At 35.5% G+C, this 18,698-nt stretch overlaps 1 protein-coding gene across 1 annotated transcript; it reads left to right on the forward strand.

Moving 5' to 3' along the window:
- The first annotated feature begins 1,735 nt into the window (after nt 1-1,735).
- On the forward strand, nt 1,736-18,078 carry NME8 (NME/NM23 family member 8). Its single transcript, XM_010193369.1, is given in 16 exon segments — nt 1,736-1,768; nt 1,860-1,917; nt 2,823-2,929; nt 3,997-4,068; nt 5,458-5,574; nt 6,159-6,225; nt 7,761-7,837; nt 9,431-9,523; nt 11,974-12,045; nt 12,047-12,132; nt 13,439-13,617; nt 14,593-14,737; nt 15,450-15,557; nt 16,331-16,482; nt 17,127-17,271; nt 17,856-18,078. Coding segments are annotated over 16 exon segments (1,734 nt in total).
- Nucleotides 18,079-18,698: the final 620 nt, after the last annotated feature.

Below are 18,698 nucleotides of genomic sequence, written 5' to 3' on the forward strand. Positions count from 1 at the left end.
GGACCCGCTGTCATACACAAGTGCTTATGCACAGGGAATATGTCTGTATGTATACACAGGTGCATGTCAAAAACTCACAAGCACTTGGATATTTTCATATATATATGTATGAAGGTTTGTGCTAAGCTGTTGAATGTCTATCTGCAAAGAATGTCCATATTTGAATGTCTGATGGCGTCTCTTGAGTGTGCACCCAGGTCTATTTTAATATGTGAATAGTGCAAGGAAGCAGATTTGGTTGTAAAATGTGTGTTAAGAGGTGTAGCAATTTGCACATACTTGAAGTGCAGATAGCAAAATGCCTTGTATCAAGGTTAGAGAAGCATGTTGCCAGTATCATAGACAAAGGAGAAAATATGATTGTCTGTTCATGTTTTATCAGTATAATACTGACTGCATTACTGAGAGAATGTGTTATGCAAAAAAAATATTAAAAAGTATAGATGTTATCTGTATCTTCACATCTGTCTCATACAGCTACTATGCCAGATTAACATGTTTTTTTGTATCACTGCATACAGCAACATGTGTCTGATCTGCAGTGCGTTTGTTTGCTATCTGAGAATGTACATCTGCACATTTTTAATTGGGGAGCATGTGTGGGCCAATTGGGAGGTATAGCCCATTGTGATGTATGTGGTGTATGTTTTGTAGATCTAGTCTTGCAATGCATTGATTGATATTGCTCAGTGACACGGACATGCTCTTTTGCTGAAGATTTCCTATTAATATGGCATATTTTCATCTTTCATTTTCCTATTTTTTCCATACTAAGCACCAGCTTCACAGAGTCTTTAAAGGACTGAATTTAATGCCATGCTGATTACTCTGTCCCACTGCCTCTTTTAAAATATTTGAAGGAAGTTTTTATTTAAAATTTTGTACTTTAACAATAGTTTTAGGACAAGAGTCCTCACATTGGCCATTAAGCCTCAATCTGTGATCTGAAGAGAGCAGCTTCAGTGGGAATGCCAGCATAGTTTAGATTCTGGATATATTTACTGGTTGACTTGTCAGATACCAGTGCCAGTGGCGGTGACGTTCAAGGTGGCACCTTCATTTCCCCAAGACAGAGACTAGTGTCTTAACCAAGAACTTTAAAAACCTGCACCTTAGCTGCTGATGCAGTGATATTTTTTTTATTATTTTTCTGCCCAGTTCATATTTAATTATTTTTCTTAACAACAACAACAAAAAAAGACATGTTTTATTAATGGCAGAATGATGAATGCACTAGTATTTGATGTTTGGGAGTTTAGTCCTGGGACACACATAAGTCATTGCTTTACATGTATCCCAGGAGACAGGGAGCTTGATTTGATGTAATTTGAGTTGAAGCCCTTTAATCAATATTTTTTCTGAAACAGCCCACTGTTACAGCACCTGTTATCCCATACAAGGTCCCTGTGGCCATTCTGAACAGAGTAATTATAAGCTTGTGAAATGGTAGAGGCCAAAAACTTCTGCAGATCCTAGTACATGAAGAAACTAAACTTTATTCTGTTTGCTGTGTTGTGTGGGTTATGCAAATAAGTTGTACGTGGCTACACAGAATTCTGACGTGAGATGTTAACTGCCATTGCTGTAGGGGCTTCAGCTGAGTAAATCTTTTAGGGCAGCACTGTGTTGAAAACCATATAAATCCATTCTGCATTTCACAGACAGGCCTCATTTTCTTTTAAAAAACTGTTAAATGTGCTTCATATTTTGATATGTTTCCTATAATCACAGGAAAATGGCAGGAAAGAAGAAAGAAGTCCAGCTCCAGGTATAAATACTAATTACTTGCATAATTGTAGATATTAATAGATTTTTTCTGCCTTTATAACATGTTAAAATGTCAATTTATTTTATTTCAGCTCATAATAACAAATCAAGACCAGTGGGATCAAATGTTGCTGACAAAAGGTGTAGTAGGTACTGTTACTATTTTCTCTTTACTCTATTAGGAAGGTATATGCAGTTTTTCATACTTATATATAATGCAATCTTTAATAGATACTTGTCATAAATCTACAAGACTAGTGCCATATCTTTTAAAGAAAAGTTATGTTAGGTTATTTATAAAGGTATATATTTTATCAATATATACTATATTCTATGACAAATACTTGTCACAAATGATATAATACATTATTTTATCCACTGTTTTACACCAATGTATAGAAAATACCTATCCAATATGGTATTCTGTACGGCAGGGGGTTGAACACTTCTGTGGAAGTTTTTCCCTAAAATGTTGTGCAGACTAAATTCATACTGTGCAGTTGTACTTAGCAGTAAATTTGTCAGAATTCTTGAGGGTGCATGGTCTATGATGTGTATTACCTCCAGTTTTCAGTTCACTCAGTATAATAACTATGACTTGAAGGTCTCCTAGGAGTTCTATTTGGGTAGAAGGAACGAATCTGTAATGGAATCATGTCTATGGAGTAGTAGTAATGGGAAATAAATTATCTGTATGATCTCAGGGAGGTAAAAATCCTGTAGAATAAAGCTCAAAATAAGAATGTAAAACAACAGTGGGAAAAGAAAGAGAACAATTAAATAAAAAAGGAATATGAGAGAAATATAGCTGTTTTGGTTAATCATCTCAAATAGTATTGAGAAGAAAGTAGATTATGACAGAAGTAATTGTAATAAAAGAGAAAGCCATGATGTATTCATTGAATTAATTGATGTACTCCTGATGCCTTCATTGACTAGAACTGAAAGATGCATGTGAATGCCTTCCCAGTACTGTTACAACACACTCATAAATGTGTCTCATTTTATAAGTTCCATGAGTCAGCTGTTTGTAATTCCAAACTATTACATTTTAGTAATAGATGTGTATCAAGCTTGGTGTGGTCCTTGCAAAGCTGTGCTGAATTTATTCAGGAAACTGAAGAACGAGTTTAGTGAAGATGATGTGCTGCATTTTGCAGTGGTAAGGACGCAAATTCTGTACAAAGCTTTATTTACATTTTATTTTAAATGTATCTTTTTATCTGCATATGCAGGGCTTTTATTTTACTGTCCTTATATAGAGTCATTGTAATTCTGACATGATTGCCTTTTCTTCTGCATATCTTCTCATAAGACTTTGTTGAGAGGTAGATTAGAAATGGTAATAAACATGGAAGGAGCTAAAATAGAGTGGGAGCTGATATCCCACAACCCTTTTTTTCCTTGATGAGATTGCAGAAACATTCAAAAGCCGAACTATATGATTTTTAGTTGTAAGTCTGTACATTAGGTATTATTACATTTAGAATTCTTACATCCCTGAAAAATGCTGTTACACCTTTTCCCCAAATATTCCCTTGTATTTCATTTTTAAGAGAACAAAAAGGGAACTGAAAAATAAACTATCACATAACTACTCTAGTAAAAGTATTCCTCTACAGTAGAAGTATAAAATAGGAGGTATACATCACATTTAAAGCAAGTAAATTTGTTTCACAGATTCAGTTCCTCCCATGTGTTGACGAAGCTCAGTCTTTTCATGAAAAAACTGAAAACTTTGAGTTGTCTGGTCAAAGCATTTTTGCGGAAAATACATGTATTGGTTATACACAAAAAAGCAGGCAGTTATATTCAGAGGTAATCTCCAGTGCTTTCATTGAGTCAACCACATGTCACAAAGAACTTAAGAGAGTGGATAATCTCTTCTGTCGAGACTGCATGGACTACTTCCTCATTTATGTATTTTCTTATAATTTACATGGGAAAACAGTATCAGGATAAGGTATTTTTTCCGTGATTAGCTGCTGTAATACAAAGGGAAGTCAATCCCATATAATCAAAACAGTTCTGTCTTCATCACCAACAAGTGCCATAAGGACTGCTAGTTGTGTTTAAGCCTGCAGCTTGAGTGTGCAACACCAAAATACGTAAGACTACACAAAAGACTGCAGTATTCTTGGGAGCAAAAAGGTATATATGTGTGTATATGTATATATATATATATATGTACACACACATAAGCAAATAATCTTTTTCATCTGACTTCAGGCAGAGGCTGACAGCATTGAGACTCTGCAACTGCTTAGGAATACATGTGAACCTGTGTTTCTTTTTTGTGTTGTAAGTAGAACACATCTGTTTCTTTTAATGTGCTGCCTACTTTTGCATTATTTTTCCAATAGATTAGAAAGGAATGTGAAGCTGTATAAACCATAGCTGTACATTTTACAGTATGCAGAGTCATATAATCAGATGTTGTTTATTTGAATCTGTTCTCCATGTCCTAAATCTGTGGTTTTTAAGCACAATTTTCTTGTGGCTGCTGCATATACAGCCACAAAAGATTTGTGGTAGCCACAGTTTTGGTAGTTACTTAGTGGGAAACCCAACTATGTTTTCCAGGGTTGTGTCACGTAAAGTGCCTATATGTGGCTACACTGAAGTGATTATTTTATGCACACTTTCCCTGAGGGAAAAAAATTACATTTCCTGCCACTTCATGTTTTTTAAGATCAACAAAAAAATATGATTTTTATATCTGAGCAATTGCAACAATTAATCATATATTTATTATCTGTCACTGATGAATACAGAAAGACTGTTCTCTTAGGACTCCACTGTAGAACACTGTTCTCTTAGAAGGCAGTGGGTTTTTTGACTGGAGAGTGCTAGGATTTGAATTCCGGCAACTAGAGGCCGACAATGATATATTCAGGATGATTTCAGGTTTGTTTCTGAACGCTGCCAAGTGCAGTTAGTAGTGTCTTTAATCACTGGCAGTTAGATTCACTATGGTGCTCCTGAACATGGTAGGGCACACACTGAAAAGCAACACAAATAAAAAGATAGAAAACTCCATGCTATAGAAATTAAAAAATACTAAATTCCATATTTACATTTACTTCTGACTGTATTCACAGAATCACAGATTCACGGAATATTAGGAGTTGGAAGGGACCTGGAAAGATCATCCAGTCCAACCCCTCTGCCAGAGCAGGATCACCTAAACTAGGTCACACAGGAACACGTCCAGGCGGGTTTTGAATGTGTCCAGAGAAGGAGACTCCACAACCTCTCTGGGCAGCCTGTTCCAGTGCTCTGTCACCCTCACAGTGAAAAAGTTTTTCCTTATGTTCAGGTTGAACCTCCTATGTTCCAGCTTGCTCCCATTGCACCTTGTCCTATCATTTGACATCACTGAGAAGAGCCTGGCTCCTTCATCCTGACACACCCCTTTATAAATTTATAAACATTAATGAGGTATTATTAGTGGTTAGCCTAGAAATAAACACAAAAAATTAGATAGAGAAGGAAAGGGGGAATCAAAAGCAAGAAAGATTCATTCTGAACTAGTAGAGGCAGTAGTAGCTTTGGTATTCACTTCAGTGGGCATAGGAAGTGGTCCTGTTGCTGGAAAAAATAGCAAGATGTATCTTGCTACAAAACTCAAGTAAACTGTGTAAACCAAGTGACAAGAACTCAACGGAATTGTTATTTTGTCTTTTATAGAATGGCATAATTATTGATATAGTGAGAGGTGCAAATGCTCCTCTTATAAGTAAGAAAATAACAGAACTAGTGCAAGAAGAGAGGGAAATTGCAGCTGGACAGAAGAAACGTGTCAAGGTACTCACAAAACAAGTACTTAAATACAAATGAGAATTTTTGTTACACTTAGAATGGTTTCTCTCAATGCTTGTGATAGTGTTTTTGCTAATGTTTTTGTTGGTGGTGGTGAGTGACATATGTGAGGGGGTTTTTTTAGAAATTTCCATTAAATGGTACTTTATGAAAACTTCAGAGATTTACAAATTAGCCTATTAATGCAAGAAATGGAGCGATAGGCAAAAAGTCACTAGCACGTAAATGTTTTAGTCATCTTTTTACATTCACGACTATTTTTCCTATATAACTTACTGCATCATATGAAACATATAAAGATATGGGAAATAGTCATGTCCCATTACTTGTTTAGAGTGAAAATGGGAATCAAAGAACTCTGCTTACAGTAAAAGGAAACTTATAACAAACTGTAGCGCAGTTAAGGAAAATCAGGCTAACCCAAGGTCTTTCTTAGAATTGCTTATCTTCCAGGGTAGCAAATATATTCTTATGTTAAGATAAAAATGTTGCAAACACCTGACAGATGTGTTTAGTGACTTCAGCTTTGCACTGGTGATGTATTTTTATTCTATTTGCAATTATATTAGGTAGATGAGCTTGTTTTCATAGAAGAGAAATCATCAGAAGAGTCTGTTGAGGAGACTGTAACTGAGAGTAAATATTTTTCTTTTATTTTAGAAATGTTAACAGAAAGAAAAAGAACAAGAACAAATGTCTAGTTATTTGATTAAGAATTGGGTATTTCAAGAACTAATTGACCTTCCTTTGATTGAATAAATAATATGAGTGGCTATGATTGAGGATATAAAACTGAAAGGAAGCGTTCTTCTGTAAGGAATTAAGATATCGGACTGTCATAATTAGTATTTTCACTCTGTTTTTGGGAACCTTCAGACTTCGGGAATTTTCCTGTGTAAAACTAGTGCCTGGATTGGAAGAGTTATTCTGTGAAGATTATTAGATTATTTTTAATTAACTCTTTTACCAGATTAGATTTGAGAGCTAAAGACTTAAAAGCATAAATACACAATAGTAGGATAAGGTTCCAAAAAGTTTGAAAATTAAGCACCATCCTGTTTGTGAGTATCATGTCTACGATTTCTCAGGCTTGTCATGAGCTGGGACCAACATCTTTTCTACTCCTGTTATTATCTGTGGCTACACAAGCTTCGTACTGCTTCGTGTATGCACAGAATGCCATTTGGCAGTGTTGAGATGATAAACTCCCCCATCCTCTCCTTCTTCTTGATCTTGCCTTTTCATTCCTCTGAGAAGGCATTAGATCAGCCACAGACTAAATTGTGTCCCTTCTCCTGCCTCTTCATGACTTCTTTATTATATGATTTGAGAGATATATCTCTGAAACCAAGTAGCACAGTATTACAAATCCTTTAGCAATTATATACAGCCTTCACACTTATCCACAGAACCTAAATGTGCAACAGAATAAAGAGAACAGTTTCCAGCCTGGGTTTAGCTTCAGATTATGAGATCCCTCAGAAGCCATAATACACTAACGTTTTGTGGTGATATTTTCCTTACCATGTGCAGGTGCCTGTGTTTTCTGGTACTGGAAACGAGTAGTCTGGTGTTTCCATTAGAGCTATCATTAAGTTTTTCTTCAGTGTTTGGGATGAGACTGAATTACATTCTAATGTTTCACTGTAAACCTCAGATTCTGCAAAGAGGTTGTAGTTTATATTCTCTTCTGACTCTTTATGGCAAATGACTTTGTCATCCACAATGCTGAGGAAACAAACATCTGCTATGACAAGAAATGTGTATTTTACTGGAAAACTCAAATATTAATCCAGGTTTTCACTTAGTGATTTTTTCTTAGTAATTTTAATTCCTTTCACATTTCTAGTTTTGTACATGCAGAGCTCCCTAGACAAAGAGACATTTTTAAACTGCAGTTCTTCTACCACACTTAGCTGTATTTGAACCAGTTCTATCATATTACCCAAAACACCAGGGGTTTATCAGGTTTATTCCAGGGATGGTTCTGCACTCTAAGACATGCTTTCAGTGCTGGAGTCTCTTAATTTTTGGAACCACTATTTGGCCATCTCAATATTAAAATGCATAATTATCTAGAGAAAGCCACTTGTAAGTAATGACAAATCTAGTTGTGTATTTATTTTGAGGAATGTATTCATTGACACGTGATCTTTTCCCTCTTCCAAAAGAAGTAGTCAGATATTCTGTTGGAATTATAAAACCTGATGATGTCTTAGAGGGACACGTAGAAGAAATTAAACAAAAGGTAGGCAGAATTTGAAAAGATTCATTCATTTTCTTTAGTTTAGAGGCATAGTAGCAAGTTGTAAGATTAAGGTGATCCTAATATATGCCTAGGCTTCAGAACAAGATCTGTTAATGCTTATCTGATAAGGATGATAAAACCATGGTAATTTTGACCTGAAATAATACGGTGTTCAGATTGATACCATTGCTTTAACATTTTATGTCAATGGATGAGGTATGACATTGATTCCTATGTACCAATCAGTGACACATGAAATCTACAAACAGAAAAGTGTCTTTTTTCCCTCATATTGCAATAGAAATGACAACTAGAATCTGTGGTGGTCAAGTTAATTCTTTGAACAGCATCCTAAAGAATTGTAGGCATGCATAAACCAACTAACTGGTTGCTTGTGGAAAAGAGTGTGTGCACAGACACATATGACAATATTTGTGTGTAAACAGAGAGGATAATTCATGTGCACTAGTAATTGCACACTAATATTTGTCAGTAGTGAAATGTTTGTTCCTGTAGTGAATAATGTGATTCTAGCAAGTACACAAGGGTGCATCCAAGGATACGGTATTTGTTTAAGCCATCACACAGTGAAAGAAATATTATTTTGCTTTCCAGACTATGATACTATAGTAATCCTAATTTCAAATACAGGATTTTCTCACTGTTTCTGTTACAAAAAAAGCCTGATAACACTAAATATCAAGATAAAATTATGTTATTTTTAAAAAGTGTTAGGACAGGGCCAGTGACCTTTGCAGGAAAGAAAATCAGAGGGGTTTATAGGTTGTTTCTGCAATTACCCTACCTTAGCCAGAAGGGGATGAAGCTCAGTAAAGGCAAAAAAAAAGCAGGTAGTGCTTGAAAGCAATTTAGCTGGAGCTGAGCAGCTGTTGGTAGGCTCTGTCTTTGCACATACTATTTCCACACTCAGCCTTGTCAAGGCAGTCTGGAAACACTTGGCAGCGTCACAGAGGTTGCTGGGTAGTGCCTTTGTTGTTTAAATATCAGTGTGTGGCATAAACCTCATAGCAGTGGACTACGAATTTTGATATAGGTCATGTAAGTGTGCATCTCTTACACATACTTGAATTTAGTGCAGTAATGTAACTTAAAAGAGATAATCATAAAATAGATTTTTTTGTTCAGTTTGCTGTTTTTTAAAGCCTGGTACTTTAGCCTTGTACAATTGTTGGCAGGTACACACTTATACCACTACTATAATTATAATTTAGTTTACAATAACATTTTCAGATTATAATGGTTGCATAATAATCACTCATAATAGTTAAAACAATATTTTAGTGTTAAATTCAATGTTAAAGGGATTACTAACTGCTGAATGAACATCATTGAACTGCACTATATTTTTCACAAACATTAACTTAGTGGGCATTGTAATCCTGAATATAGTGAAGTGCTTTGAAGAGGTGAAACTTCAGTTTAGACCAACATAGCAGTTACATTTGGAACATTTTACAGAACTTTAAACTTAAGATAGCTTACAAAATCAATTACTCTTTAGATTTAAAATAACATATGATTATGTATATATCCATTTTCAAATGCTGCTGAGTAATAACAGAATGATTGCAGATTAGAAATGCAGGATTTGGCATTGAAGCAGCAGAGGAGAAAATGCTAACTGAAGAGCAAATCAGAGTCTTCTATGCCCGGAATAAAGAACAGGTAAAAACAAACTAAAAACCTAAGTAAAAGGAACAGGTAAAACATATCATTGTAGCTATCTATGTTTGCGAATTTCTGTCTTGAAAGTTTTTAGTATGCTGAAGTACTGAATTAATGCAGATTTAGTACATAGAAGAAAGGAGATATTAGGTCTCTTTTGTTCTTACCAACTCATACAAATTTAATTTGGTAGCACTTTAACACTCCAACTAAATTAAACTGAACTCCAATCAAATACCAAAAGAATTTGTAGTTCTTTCTGTTATCAGCATGCATACGACCCTTAGGCATGGCCCTAAACATAGGCTGTTAGATGCTGAAAAGTGGCACAAAACCAAAATCCAGTGTCATCTATATGACAGTATGTATCTATTTGACACATATTCTTTCAGAGGGAAAATAACTTTTTTCTTCTTTACAGCTTTTATCACAGGGTAGTACTGTGAATAAGCACGTGTACAGACAGAAGGAGAAAGCACCTCCTTTGAAGTTTACTTTTCTGGCCCTATCTTATATTAGTGGACAACAAACAGCTAAGGACAGACACAAAGTTCAAGTAAACAATGAAATTATGCTGGTCACCATTAAATTGTAGTAGTCTGTCTAGCAAACTAGCACCTGGATATTGTCAAGTGTTTTGGTACTATAACAGCTAAAGTTAACTCTACAGATCCGAATCACAAAAATGAAGCTGCTTGGCAAATATTTATACTTTCTCCTATTTAAGATCTCCATAAGATAGACAGAGGCTGGAATTATACGCAGATAACTAGTTTGATATTAGAGGGACCATTGTAAGGGATCAATGGGAGTGTTGGCATAATCAAAAGGAGAAGCTGGCAAAGTCTCTGTGGTATTCCAAATGGATGAGACTGAGACAAGACGTTTTCTATTGAAGCCAGAGGAAAAAAAAGAAATCTGATAGTAGTCACCAGATAGCTGCACTATGGTTAAGAAACAAAGTAACAAGAGCATGTAAGGAATAGTGAATAGCTTCTTTTTGGCAAAGCTGGGATTGCAGTTTAGACAGAGGCAGTTTTAAAATAAAGGTAAAAATAAGTCATCTTCATGGGAACAGCAGCCGAATTTGAGATTACGTAGGTGTAGAGGGAGACATAGGAGGAACAAAGACAGAGAAAAAGCTTGCAATGTTTGATATATACTACTACACCACAGCAGATCCTAGCCAAGATTGGAACAGGGAGAATAACAAAACTACCAGGAACTATCAGAAGTGGTCCAGAGGGACCTATTAATATTGAGAAGCCAATGGTTTGCCATTCTTAAAGTGTAATTTTAAGCTGAAAAATAATTCTGTTAAAGTGACAATATAGAATATAGATTCCTTTGTGCTCAGTGAGCAAAATTATTCCTGCTTTAATAGTCTGCAAGCTTGCTGAAGGTCCAGAACTTGACTATTACAAAAGAATGGAGACTCAGGGCAATAGACCTTCAGATATAACTGAAAGCAGAAATTGGGTTCTTTTGATGATGAAGCTGGGTGATCCAAGACAGCTAAATCTAATAGCCATATCTATTTCTTCTAACATGAGCAAGTGTACTTTTGGAACCACAACAGTATAAATACTCCCTTTATGCATCGTACTAAATGTTTTTGTACTTGCATTCATTCTATCTCCTTTAAGTTTGTTCATCTTGGGAAATGGGTTAAGTGTATGCATATATATGAAGGTAATTGAAAGAGAAAAACTATGAATTGAAAGCATACATCTGAATATTTCATCCTCGTACTGTTAAAGTGTGTCATTCACAATCAAATGACGGTGACTGGTAAAGAAAAGATTTAGTGAAATATTTTAAAGGAGGCGAGATGTTTGAGGAAATTCACAGTAGTGAAGAAAAAGGTAACAAAGAAGGAAAAAAGATTAAAACCTCATAACAACTTTAAAAGTTATTTTCCAACAAAAATGTATGTTCATAGGATTGAAGGTTGAAACGGAGGGAGTGAAAAGAACATAGAAAAGAGAATGAAAGAAAAGCCTACAGATGTTTTGCAAATATCTCAGTGTTCTATATTTACAGCCAGCTACATTATTTTTAGTTTCAAAAACTATGCATGGAACCATATTGCAGTTTGTTATATCACACTGTATGTGCTACTGCAAGCATTGCATTTGATCACATCCATTTTCTAGATCATTTTCTTTACTCCTGTCATTTGCATTTTAACCTAGAAAAACATGTGGTATTTGCTTAATGTAGTTCTGTGGCTTCCTTTATCTCAATTAATTTTTAGACATTTTATAATGTTGTTGTCTCAAATGACTGATCAAAAAACTTCCCAGACAATTTGACTGAGTTTTGAGTTATGTATACAAATGCCCTTTTAGAACAGGAATTACGAATTACTTTGGAAAGGATGGTCGTCTCATTTCTGACAATAAATTCAGAGTTCCTGTGATTTATAAGGGAAAAATTATGGGTTTTAGCCTGATTTTGATGATTTTGTTCAATTCATGATGAGTGGACCATGCCACACTTCGATAATCTCTAAAAAAAGAAGGAACTGAGGCTATTCCTCTCTGGAAAGGACTACATGAATTGAGGGAGAATGTGTCTGATGAGCCTCAGGCTGAGAAGCCAGACAGGTAACTACCAGTGAAAACATGTATATGTGATACAGTATTCAGAGCACACCATAAACCAAGGTGCATTCTTGCAGATGCTCACATGCCCATGTGCACAGGGTCCAGGGAGCAGAGTTCTTCACCCGGTCCTTCACAGGACCATCACCAGAGGTGCAATCACAGTTCCTGTGGGGACGTAGAAACTCCGTGCTTCCTGGGTAAAGTTGACAAGCAAAGGGCACTGATCTCTTGTTTCTGAACTGGCCTTGAATGGGTTGTCAGGCCAATGGGAACAGTGCTACACTTCAAAGCTGATGTAGTCAGTGCAATTCCACTTCATACAAGTTCACCCAGACAAAGTGATTGCCAGCATTGCTCACTGAGTGTTGTGCTCTTGCCCGTGTTAACTCCTATGTATGTTGAGAAGCTGTAGATGGGGCCCAAGGTAGACTATGGGACACCTAAAACATGCTGTGCTCCCTGGGACCACTCTGTAAAAGCCAGCAAACAAATGGGATGGGTTGGGTTTTGTCCCCTCCCTGCTCCAAGATGCATAAAAATATTGTAAGAGTTAGCTGTTCACAATCATGATATCTTGTAATGTCTAATTTTCTCCTATGCCAAGTGTTTGTAGAGAATTTTAAAGAGGATGATAGTTGTATATGCATCATCAGACAATAAAGAGAGTGTTCACAAAAAATCAAATATTGGATCAAGCTTTATATTTAGACAAAAGATTTATTTGAAGCAACATGAATTTAAACACTTTGTTCCAAAAAAAGAACTTGTCATAATAATTGATATTTTTGTTGATGCCTGCTCTATCCCTTTCTGTACTAGTTTAGTACAACTGGGCAATATTACACTTTCTGTAAGTGGTCAAGAGTGACTGCATTTGCATAGCTAAATAAACCTTAGAAATACAGGCAAGTAATAATGAGACGTATCTCTGTTAAAGACAATTCTGTAGTGCTATTGTTTTTATGATCATGCTGTACATTAATTAAGCACAATCCTTTTATTGATCATTCATTATGCACTGTACACTTGTCTAGTGAAACAGAGAGACTGTTTTGAATAAACTAGAGGAGAATTAGAAAAGCTGCATGGCTAAGGCTTCTCTCTCATAGCACATGGCAAGGCACTTTATGAGAAGATTAATAATTATCTCAGAAATATTACTTTAGTCATGAGTCTGAATTTAATAAAAACTTTGGCATTCTATACTTGTGTTTCACTAAAATTTGAGAAAGTACATCTTCAAGAAGTCAACTGTTAACACATGGATGCAGTGACTTAAATACTGTATTACTTTGTGTCTCATTAGTTTGGAAGAAACTGTGGAAACTGAGAGTGTATTAAAAATGTGTGGTGTGCAAGACAGCATAGAAGATGCCAGCAGACAACTTGCCTTCTTTTTCCCAAATTTTGATACAAAGAAGACAGACCAAAAAGCTGAAAGGACTTTGGCCTTAATTAGACCTTGTATCTTAAAGGAAAGACAAGGTGTGTGTTAATAACTACATTTTCTATTCTAGGGTATATAAAGTCTCATATTTTGAATTTTAAGAATACTTAATCTATTAATGAAATGTTCTTAGGTTATATTGACTCCCCAGCATTAAGTGGACAGTAATCTTTGTCAGGAAAAATGTTACATTGTTAACATGTTTTATGTATTGAGGATGTAAGTGTCAATGCTATTTTCTTCCTCTGGTTGATTTTTCAATAAAATCTTTAGATTGTAAATTTGGATAGAATGTTTCAACAAGACCTTTCAGAGAAGCTAGCATTTTCAAAGTATAGTACAGGAGATCATACATCATCATAAAATAGCTTATATTATCCTTGAATCGCAGGTCCAAGATAGATTAATGACAAGTTAAGAAAGATCTGACCCAGGATGTTTTATGCTGCATAAGGCAGTGCTTCACAAGGGCAGGTCTATACAGACAGCATCTTTACAGATGAAATAAAAAAAAATCTACCCCATTAGCATGAAATTCCATACAAACAAGTTTACTTTACTTCTCAGACATACATTTGCATTTCTTCCTAGATTCTAGATAGCATTTTTATTTCTAAATTGAGAATTCGTGTACTTGAAATAACCTATACACAGAGATCTGAAAGACTACAAATTTGACCTCCTTGTGTATTTATTTTCTTGATTGTTATCTGGTATGTTGCTTAGAGCAGCAGTTCTGCAGTCCATGTGTAGGTGATAGTAATCCACATCATGTTTTTCAGTCAGGAATTCCTACTGAGGTTTCTAAAGTGAGAGAAAGCTTTAGAAGGTGAACATCAGCTTTCTGAGTTCCAGGCAACTACTGAAGCCCTCTAGCTGTTGTTTTAAATTAGTTATTTGCGCTTCAGTTAGGAAATTATTTACCTGTAAAAATGTGATGGGAAAGCCTGTGTCATTTCTTCGCAAGTGAATGAATAGATGGCAATTCAGCATTATTTCAATATTTTAAACAGATTCTATCATGAAAAGAATAAAGGCTCGTGGCTTTGAAATAGCAATGCAGAAAGAAATAATCTTATCTGAAGAACAAACACGTGAATTTTACAAAAAGCATGTAGATGAAGACTACTTCCCAGTCCTTCTAGAACAAATGACCAGGTACGTTGAATGAAAAATGAGAATGTGGACCTAGAAATAAGACTGAAATTTTCACAATGAGTAATTAGACTGAATAATACATGGCTACAAGATACCCATGGATCTGAGAGTTCAGTAAAACTCAAAAGAGGATCAGACAACTTCAGTTAATGAGATAATTCCCGAGTATAGCAGATAAATAAGTTAGGTTTTTAAAAATTACTAGCTACTCCATATCTATGTGTGTCGGAAGTATATATGTTGAAGTCAGTAGACAATTTCATTGATTTGGGTGAAACCAGTAGAGCTCTGCTCTGGAAGGCTGCATTTAGGTTGTCTGTAGGAGAGTTCTGAAATCTTCATGCAGGCTGTGCGCTGGATTCCTTGGGGAGGAAAGAGAAATCATGTTTGGATATTGCCTTCATATGCAGCTGGGACACAGCTGCAACAAATACAAAAGCTTAGGAGCCAATCAGCATTTTAAGGTCTAATAGTAAAGACATTCTATAATATTCTTGCTGTTGTGGTAACATTCAGTAACTCTGAACTTTAAATTCATGTTTAAGCCCCATAACGTTTCATCAGACTGTAGCTGTTTAAAGAGAGATCAGTTTTAAAATCCTCCAGTACTAAGACTCGTTTTCCTGGCCTGTACTATATGTAATAAAATTTATTTTACAAATCACAAAGAGTTAAATACTTTTTTTTAAATGCTAGTGTTCCCATTTTACAGTGGTCCAACTCTTGTACTTGCTCTAACACGAGAAAATGCTATATCACACTGGAGAGATTTATTAGGCCCAAAAGTTGTTGAAGAGGCGAAGAGGAAAAACCCAAACAGGTAATAATTAATAATAGTAAACCATCATGCACAGCTTCCAATTTACTTTCACATTCCTCATCTCAATAAATACCACATACCAGCTGATGTAACTATAGTGCCATCATCTGGAAACTGAGATAAATTTCTGCAATTTGTTAAGCTTTTGGAAGATGTGTTGTTTTGCACGCAGAGACTATAGCAATTTTTGAGAAATAAGGGCTACTAAACCTAAGGAAAATCTGAGCTTTATAAAGGATATTGAAGTGAAAGAAAATCTCTTGAGCCAGAGAAAAAATACTGGTAATTTCTTGCTTTTACAGATTTTTTTGCTAGAAATAACACTCTTACGTTTTTTAGAACAGATGTTTATTTCCTTATCTTAATGAAAGCTTTCCTTCAGTAGAGTATTTTATTTATCACTAAGATTCTTCTACACATTTTATAAATTACATCTTAGTTTTACCTGCTTATTGTATTGTTCGAAGAAACTGCTGTGGTCTCTTCTTACCTGCTGTTGACAGAAGTGGTATTCTGTTAAGCAAGAACTGGCATTATTTTGGAAATATAGCAAGATGACAGTCGGGAGGGAAGGTGTTCATATTTCAGGGGGTTAATTAAAATGCTGATTGTTCTTTCTGTAGACAATGAAGGCTTCTTAGTCCTACAGATTCATTATCAAGAACTTAAGTAGCAGCTCAACATTAATTTATACTTACTGGGTTAAGGCTAGACATAGCTGAAGCTCAAAATGCCTGTTCCTTTAAATAACTTACTCTTTTAACGACTCCTAGTTTACGTGCAGAGTATTCAGTCAATGACGTACCTATTTATCAGCTGCATGGTAGTTCTACACTTGATGATGCTCAGAAGGAATTAGAGTTCTTCTTCCCTCAGCAACACACTTTGGCAGCAATCAAACTGGATGCTACTAAGAATCATAAAGGTAAGTGATCTAGAAAGTATGACCTATGCCTATAGGTGTAATTTCTACAAAATATAAGCAACGCACTCTGCAGTAGATAATGTTAGATGCATTCTTTTGTTCTCTGAAATGCTTTTTCTGTGCAGAAAAATGCTTTTACTGGGCTTGCATTATACACGTTGAGGTTTCAAATGTGACATTCCTTAGCTTAAGCTGCCTATGTCTCTTTCTTCATAAGAATGGCAGTGAAATTAAGCGAGAGAGGTTTTAGCTAAGTTAAACTGTTTAAAAGGCAGGCACTTGTCCAAACTAGCCATCCAGCACCCTTCTAAGTCAAAGAAGGAGGAAGCTTTCCAAATTCATGTTACTTATTTCAGACAGGTATCTCTACTGACTCCAAAGCGATCATTGCTCAATTAGATGCATTCCAATTCTTGGTTTAACTTGCCATTAGGCAAAGGGAATGAGGAGGAAAGGTCAAAGTAAAAAGTACTCTATGTACAATTTAGAATCTTACCTTAAAGATTTTTGCTGCCACTTTTAAAAAAGCCCTATATCCAGAGCCCCTAAAGGGCTTTTTTGCATCTAAATTATTTTAAACTTTTTTTTTTTGCATCTAAGCTGTTTCTGTCAAGAAAAAATGAGCTTGCTTATTATTCTTCTAGATGACATCATGCAAAAAGTTAAAGATGTTGGATTTACCATTTCAAAGATTAAAGAAGAAGCTTTAACTCATGAAGTGGCTGCACAGTTTTATAAGGAGCATGAAGGAAAAGCTTTTTTTGATCAGCTAGTGAATTTTATGACTAAGTGTCTCATTATACAATACTGATGTATGTAAGTATACATCATAACTTTGAATTTAGAGTGCAAACAGAACACCATACACCCAAAGTAGACTAAGGATTTTACACTCTGTCACCCTTTCTGGCAAGTTTAGTGGCTTCTGGCATGGAGTACTCTTCCTTTCAAAAGAAGATTTACAATCTTTTCCAAACTTATGGATAGTGACTATTATATTTGATTTGGGCCTGAAAAAAAGAACAATTTTTGATGGACTCCTTGTTCTTCCCATGTAGCCCATGTAGGAAAATATCTTCCTCATAATATTGTTAGACTAGCTGTTGATAAAACAGTATGTACTGTCTTATTTCAGAAATTATTGTGTGAGAATCTTTTTAGGACAAAAAGTCCAAATCAAGTAGCTGATCATCATAATCTCTTTGGTTTTCAAATACAGGATATTGTTGTAAACAAAACACTCAGAAATAAATTTTAAAATACAAACATTTTAACAGTGTAATGCTTACCATTACCCTTAATGACACTTCAGAAGTAAAAGTGAAATCTGCATCTCAGAATAGTCTAAGATTCTCTTTGTATTGGTATTACAGTGGCCCATCAGTGATAATGGTCTTAACAAAGGAAAATGCTGTGGAAGAGTGGAGGCAACTAATGGGTCCAACCAATCCAGAAGTGGCAAAGGAGACCTCTCCTGAAACAATTCGAGATCAATTTGCACAAGACATTTTGTCTAATGCTGTTCATGGATCATCTAATAGAGAACACGCACTGAAAAGCATCGAGTATGTATTTGGAGAGCTTGATATAGATTGAACAATTACAATGTAATATTTGAAAAATGATATTCATGTCATTAGGTGCACTTGTGTTCCAAATCACCATTTAAGACTATATATACATATGTATTTTCCTTCATACTATATCCTTTTTTTATCAGCCAGTTTTTTGTTATCAGCTTTGCCATATTGCAAAGCATATCAACGTAACAAGTAATATCTGCTATAATTTTGATGTTAGTAATAATTTCTTTATGTATGTTTAATAGATAGTTTTTCTTTTATCACTTTAACAGATTTATGCCTTTCCAATAGACCCAGGAGTCTGAGGTGTTTTGTATATAACAACCTTAAAAAAATAACAAACACCCCACAGTCAAGGAAGGTCATTGAAACACTATTAATGACATGTCCACTGTGATGTGGATTGAGTCCTCCAGTTCAGGCAGCCTACAAAGGAGAAATGCTGAAAGGTAGCAGGGGTGCAGCTACAACATTGGCAGGGAGCATCAGCAAGTGTGGGAATGCTCTGCAAGGGAGAAGGAGCCAGGAGCCAAGTATTACCGCAGCACAGGCTGTGCCCTCACCCGTGGGGCACAGACCAATGGCATCGAAGCAGAACTGAGTAGCCAAATCCATCAAAAATCCCAGACAAAG

Source organism: Mesitornis unicolor, unplaced genomic scaffold (assembly GCF_000695765.1).
Source record: "Mesitornis unicolor isolate BGI_N332 unplaced genomic scaffold, ASM69576v1 scaffold6231, whole genome shotgun sequence".
Lineage (NCBI taxonomy): Eukaryota > Metazoa > Chordata > Aves > Mesitornithiformes > Mesitornithidae > Mesitornis > Mesitornis unicolor.